We start from the raw sequence: 6,897 nt of genomic DNA on the forward strand, positions 1-6,897 counted from the left end.
TTTTTTAATTACAACTTATCTTCTACCCTCGCCTCTCTCATCCTCCGACCCCCTCATATCTACTCACCTTGCTCCAGGCTCATGTGCTCCATCTCTCGCTGGGCCATTTGGCTAAGCAGGGCCATCCCCTCCAGTGCCACCATCTCCAGAGCCCCTGCGCTGCTGCAATCTGCACCCATGATAGGGTTTTCTATATGCAGTGTAAGTGTTGGGGCGGGTGGGGTGCTGGGGCGAGCCTGGGCCATCTCACTGGCTGCCAGCAGAGCCAATATCCCTGCCATGGGATCTTCAGGGCCGATGACCAGCGGGAGTGGCGAGTTGGAGGTGGGAGGAGAACAAGCGGGAGTTTCAGTGATACTTTCTTTCTGACTTGGATTGTGCGAGTTGATCAGAGTGTCTGGCCGTTCTTGTTCACACACTGGGCTGGTGATTTGTTCTAGTGACGCACACATCTGAGCCGACTCCTGGCAGTCTGAATCTGCAACAATGCATGCTGGATACCATTCTGGATCCTTCATGATCTCGGGTTTAGGTTCAGTTTCTGTGAGTGGACGAGGCAGGGCATATGCTGCCTGGCAGGAGTAAGATGACAACTCCATTTTAACTTCCTTGTCTTCCTCCCTAACTTCATCCTGTCTTTCACTCTGTAGCGGTAGAGGGCTGGGGACAAGCAGAGGTAGCGGTCGAGGCTGGGGCTTCGGGACTTCCCCGTCTTCCTCTCTGTCCTGGCCGGCGAGTGCAGGGCTGCAGCTCCCGCGAAGGGGACCCAGAGATTCTGGCGTCATGTCTAGTGCAGGCTGTTCCAGACCTGGTTCCTGCTTGAGAAAAGATCCCGTCTTTGAGGGCTCTAGTTTCTGTGGCTTGATGTTGGTTTCCAGCAGCCTTGAATGGAGGTGTGCTGAGGGCGAAGGGGCAACAGAGGCGGGAGAGCGGGAGCGGTGGGGTGGGACTACTTCTGTGTTTGCCCCTGTGGGTGCTGGGATGTGATAAGGGGGGAAAGGTGAGCCAAATGGGGCAGTGATGGACTGGTAAGGGTAACCAGGAGGGAGATCTGTCATAACCGTAAAACAGAAATACAGAAATTAGAGTCACTTATCGATTCATCCAATATCATGCACAAGCCTGTATCCATTCCCATTTTCTTCAAAACAGAATCAAACACACAGTAGATGATCCCCAACATCTTATTAACAACCGTAGGGCTGGATAATTTCGATGTTGATTATTTGATTGGGCTATAAAATGTAGAAAACTACTTTTTTTTTCTAAGCCCAAGATGACCTCCTCAAATGTCTTGTTTTTTTCCACAACTCAACGATATTTAGTTTACAGTCAGGGAGGAATAAAGAAACAAGTAAATTATTCACATTTAAGACGCTGATCACAGAGAATTTGTACTTTTCATTTAAAGAAAAGGACTCAAACCGAATAACAGATAATCAAAATACCTGCAAATTAAATAAATTGTTGAAAACTAATCTCAGTTCTAAACACCTGGCATAGTACAAGTGGTCTTAAGCCCAAAAAGCTAATAAAATATTTCAGTGCATAGGATAATATGTTCGCTACAACAACAACAACGACAATGACAACGACAACCCATGAAGAACACAACCACTCACCAGAGTAGATGCCTTGAAAGGTTGCAGAGGTCGGCTTCTGTCCTTCTCTCTGCCCCCTCCGGCCCACCTCCCCCTCCTCGGCCGCCTCTAGTTTAGGACGCCGTGGTGAAGATGGGGGCGGAGAGGCGGAGAAGGGGGAAGGCGGGTGAGGCAGGGGTGTCGGTGGGTGAGACAACACTCTCTGCCCACCTTCCTCTGACTTGAGGGTGGTCACCGGGGAGGGGAGCGGAGGCAGAGGGGTGAGGGAGGAAGTACACGGGGTTGGCGTCCGAGAGGGAGGGGGAGGTTTGCGGGGGTGCAAGATTGGTGAGGGAGACGGAGAAGATATTGAGGAGGGGCGTGGTTTGGGGTGGGCGTTTCGCTTGTCTGCTTTGTCTTGCATCTCCGGCCGGTGTTCGCTGGCCTTTAAACGCTCCTGAAACACAGTAGAGGAGGCAGCTTTGTATGTGTGTATGTATGGTGGTGGTGATGGCGCACTGGCTATTACACATGCCTTTGGTGTGGGAGATCTGAGTTAGGGTAGGGATCTGCCTTATCCTTAGTAACCTTACTGCTGGTACCGTTCACCCAGTCGTAGAATGTGAGTTCATGTGTGTATGCAATATGCTTTGTCTCACTTCTAACTCTCCGTTCCTCTACAGAGCCAGGATCTGTGTGTTTATTGAGGATGTGATGTTTGTAAGGACATTAATATTATGCACAAAAAAAGTCTCCTACAGCTGCAGGACTGTCTGTTTTAGGTTTGTATATCTAGGTGGATATATACCATTTACATGCATAGGTATAAAAATATCTTTGGATTATGTGTAGGTATTAATACCTGTGCATTTCACAACACAAAGTCAACTTACGACTAGCTGTGCGTTCCTCTGCAGCTCCAGGACCTGCGCTGTGTGCTGCTGGATCATGAGCAGCTCCTGTTGCCGGAGCATCTGCTGCTGAGAGAGGAGCTGGAGCTGGGCTGCATGCTGCAGCGAGCTGCCGGTACTGTAGACCCCCGGCCACACCGGGGCTCCCCGCTCCAGTACATCACCTCCTGCAAAGCCAGGTTTAAATATTAATTTTAACTAACAACATGAACCATTTATCTAATACCTTTAGCTGATTATTTCAGACTTTTCTACTTGCTTAATAACTAGTTTTTACAGACTTTTAATCAAAAGATTATTGTTACAGCTGACTCAATATGCGTCTACGTGTTTAATAAAAGCTTAATTTATGTAGTTTTTAAACTAGTTTATCCAATCTTTCCGACTGGGGAAATACAGCCTGGGTACAAGTACCCCTGGTTGGGAATTTCTGCTTTGTTTTAATGCTTTATTTAAGTTTTTTTCTCTTTGACTAGAGGAGGATAAAGGCATCATAGCTCCCTTCTATTTGTGTTGTAAAGGAGTAGAAAGCAACAACTACTGGCACACAGTCCACCATAACATATGGAGGCTGTCATTGTTGTTGGATATGGTCTCATTTGTTTACAGTAATTACCAACACCAACATCTGTTTCAAAATGAACAGTGTAATCATTTGTTTTTGCTAAAACGCATTCATTTTATAAGCAATAAAATAAGAAAACCAACATCATGTAGCAATACTGTATATTTCATATGCACACACACGCATACACTTTCATACCGTAGTGTGGCAGGTGTTCGGTGGGGATGACTATTAGCTGTCCAGACTGTGGGTCTCTGGCAAACTGGTATGAATGGGGAATGGAGCCTGGCAGAGAGGGTGGGTAGCCTGGGGGGAGGGTCTGGTGGAGCGAGGAAGGACCGAGGCCTGAATGAGAAGGGCAGGGAAGAAAAAATGTGAAAAAAGTTGGAGACGGGGACGAAAAAATACGTTTTCCCAGCTTAGCTAAAACTAACATTAACTTAGCGTCATTCTGCGCCCAGTATTTACACCCATGTTGAAGCCATAATATAGTTACATCAGTGATCACACACAATTTAGCTGCTTTTGAGTTAGTCTTTTTCTTTTTTGCCCTCTGTCTAGACAGAGCTGGCCCTTGGGGAGTTCTGCATGTGCACAACTCAGATGCTGTGTGTACAGTTATGTGTAAGTAGTGTGTGTGTGTGTGTGTCTTGATGCTGTTAATTCTGGACAGCGTGCATTGGAGGAGAAGGAATGTCCTGAAAAAAAATATATATATCTGGAATGTCTGTGGAACTTGACCCCTGGAGGCTGCTGACCAAGCCACTGCACTGGACGGACAGACAGCAATTCCTCTTTATGCTACACCAATCACAAAAGGCTACAGTGCATGCCCCACGGTCTGGTGTTAACGGATTTAGACTCTTTAGTCTTTAGCAGCCGGTTGGATAACTCTACTGACAGAGAATGAGACATAGATGCTGACCGAAAAGGACAAGAGATGCTGGTACTACTGTACTAGGCCTGCTAACGCTTCAAGTGGTTTGCCGCAGTACTTGTCCACATCTGTCAGTCTTCCATAGTGGACATATGAAGTGGCAGCTTACAGGAAGAAATGGGAGGTCATTATTCTCCAACGAAGAGATTTATTTGTCATTCATGTGGATGCATGGTATGCCAAATAAATAGACCAAAGTGCATAGAAACAAGAGAACTATCACATACAAAAAATAAATAGAAATCTTCACAACTGAGAAGCCAGAACTTGGAATTAAGTTTAGGAATTACTTAAGTTTGAACCTGAATTGTTTTTCAAAATCAGTGTGATTTTCAGCCATTATACAAAGTGTTACAAGGAATGTTAAGCGCAATTTTTAGAACATCCAAAATAGTGTGCTGGTAGCAGTAAGCAAGTGTCACCAGCATCATGTAGATCCACTTACTGTATGGGGAGCTGGAGAGCCAGACTGGGGGGGCTCCAGGTTGGGGCATCCAGGGGTGAGAGGTCAGAGTTGAGGGGTCGGGAGGCCATCGTCCCGCCCCTCCTGTGACCATAAGATTGGGGGTCATGAGGCTGGGTGTCAAGCTGCTAGATAGCGGGGTTGGGTGCATCTGCGTATATTCTGCCAGTTCCTTAGACTCTCTGGAATGAAACAAGACCGTTTTATTTAAGGCTGTGTGAGTTTGAAAGTACATTTAATTAACAACGAGATATGCAATGGAAAAATGAGTGCAAGTTTTTTCCCCAAACTTGGCTATAACTCCATTTTTAAGGTTAAGAAGGATAATATTCCTGAATCAGCCACACCCCTTTACCTGAGCACTTTCTCCTGCTCGCGCTCCAGCCGGCCAGCCAGCAGTCGGTCATCATGGTGACGACCCCGCTCCTCCCCTCGCTCCTCATCTATGATCGGTTCAGGCACACATAGAATGTTTAGTAGCTGCATCACGGAGGCTCCTTGAGTGTAAATGGTTAATTTTCTTAGTTTTCAACTTGAACCCTATTTTCCCATGCAGTGGTGTCCAAGTAACTAATGTGAACAAACTGATCCAGTGTTGAGTGAGAACGCTGTAACAGGGAGCCGCGAACCGGGCTGCAATGTAATCATATAGGGCAGAAGTGCATAGTCAGTTTCTGCCCACTAAAAGCGCCGTTTCTGCCTCTGACAGGCCCAGGCTGTAATTATAAGTGTCGGACAACATTATGGAAAGGATCCCTAAAAAGGTAAAATCCTTTTTGTTTAACCAGAAACGGCCCCCAAAATTGCAAATCTCACCAGACTCCAGTTAAATAGAACTTTGAGTGTGTACGGAGCATCGGCATAATTTCACACGTTAAAGGTCGTATTACCTTCAACCAAACCTGAGTGGTGATTGGTGGAACAGTGGAAAGACAAACCTAGATGGCTTTTGACAGTTTGATAGTCATGTTAACTCTGTAAACTTACAATAAAGTGTGTTTCGTGTTTATTTAAATGAAGCCTGGCGAGTTTGGCGATAAGGATTTTGGGGATGTTCCATGTTAAAACAAAAAAGGAACTGGTTGTCAGGGGTCGACCTCTGTAGTGATCCTTTTCATAATGTCAGACACAAATAATCTGCACACCTCAGTGACAAAACAGCACTTTTAGAGGACGTAAATTGAAGGTCGACTGCCGACTAAAAACAAGAGAAAATAGGGTTGAGGTTCAAAAATACCCAAATTACCCTTTTAATAAACTGAGTATATATTAAAGGAATTAATATAGGCTGTAAAAGAAGACAGAAAGAAGAGGGAGGGGAAGAAGACAAGGTGACACTGGCTATGTAATGGTGACACAACACGTCAAAATTGAGATAAGCTAAAAAAATACACGTAGGGCCACAGCCCCCACACACACACACACACACACACACACACACACACACACACACACACACACACACACACACACACACACACACACACACACACACACACACACACACACACACACACACACACACACACACACACACACACACACACACACACACACACACACACACACACACACACACACACACACACACACACACACACTATCAGTTTTTAGTCTAGTGCCACAGGAGACGTGTGAACATACCACTTCTGCCTTGCTATACATACAAAGCCTTAAACCCATTACGCTTACAATAGGGGCCAACCGCATGAGACAAAGATGGAGAGCAAAAACTAAAATAAAAGTGGAAGCGGCAGGACGACACCAAGCAGTCCAGAATAAACATGAGACTCTCCTCCTTGCACTCTTTCCTGTTACTCTCTTCCATCTTATCCCCGCTGACTGAAGGTCCCCGAGCAGCAGAAAGATTTTAGACAAGTGTGCTGAACCTCTCAGTTCTGCTCTGAAAATATGTGTAAGTGTAGCCCATAAAGGGACAGGGGACTTTAACAATCCCTGACATGCTCTGCGGGTAAGGTTTCAAGACTGTTACCAAGGTTACAGTGAGCCTGTCCTGCATGTTATCCCCTCAGCATCAGAAAGCCAGCGATTAGCCCTGCACGCCCCCTCTTTTTGCCCATTCCTCCTTTGCTGGTCCTCACTCCATCTCACACTCTTTCAACTTCTTTACTTCCAAACAAACCTCTTGCTTCCCGTATATCAACCTATTGATCTACAGTACGTCCACCTGTCCATCTCTCATCATTAGCCTATATCCTCCTTCTCCTTCCTGCATCCGCTTATTCATCCATCCAGCTATTTGTGTTTTCTCCGTAAATCCTCTGCTGTTTATTTGGAGCTCTTCTCAGCATAAGAGACGGTAGATGCTATTAGTCCAATAACTCTTCTCAAGCAACGAAATGAATACGCCCTCAAAACACACACACACACACACACACACACACACACACACACACACACACACACACACACACACACAC

General features: G+C 45.9%; 1 protein-coding gene across 5 annotated transcripts in view; it reads right to left on the reverse strand.

Moving 5' to 3' along the window:
- The window catches only part of tnrc18 (trinucleotide repeat containing 18), a 50,016-nt gene that overhangs the window by 20,088 nt on the left and 23,031 nt on the right, over positions 1 to 6,897 (reverse strand). For all 5 annotated transcript variants that reach the window (XM_034895256.1, XM_034895261.1, XM_034895259.1 and 2 more), the window contains 6 exons: positions 4,812 to 4,899; positions 4,439 to 4,638; positions 3,255 to 3,401; positions 2,474 to 2,658; positions 1,623 to 2,037; positions 68 to 1,051 (listed from right to left, as the gene is read on the reverse strand). In XM_034895256.1, coding sequence (XP_034751147.1) covers positions 68 to 1,051; positions 1,623 to 2,037; positions 2,474 to 2,658; positions 3,255 to 3,401; positions 4,439 to 4,638; positions 4,812 to 4,899 — 2,019 coding nt within the window. The remainder of the gene's footprint in view (positions 1 to 67; positions 1,052 to 1,622; positions 2,038 to 2,473; positions 2,659 to 3,254; positions 3,402 to 4,438; positions 4,639 to 4,811; positions 4,900 to 6,897) is intronic.

Source organism: Etheostoma cragini, chromosome 15, assembly GCF_013103735.1.
Source record: "Etheostoma cragini isolate CJK2018 chromosome 15, CSU_Ecrag_1.0, whole genome shotgun sequence".
Taxonomy (NCBI): Eukaryota; Metazoa; Chordata; class Actinopteri; order Perciformes; family Percidae; genus Etheostoma; species Etheostoma cragini.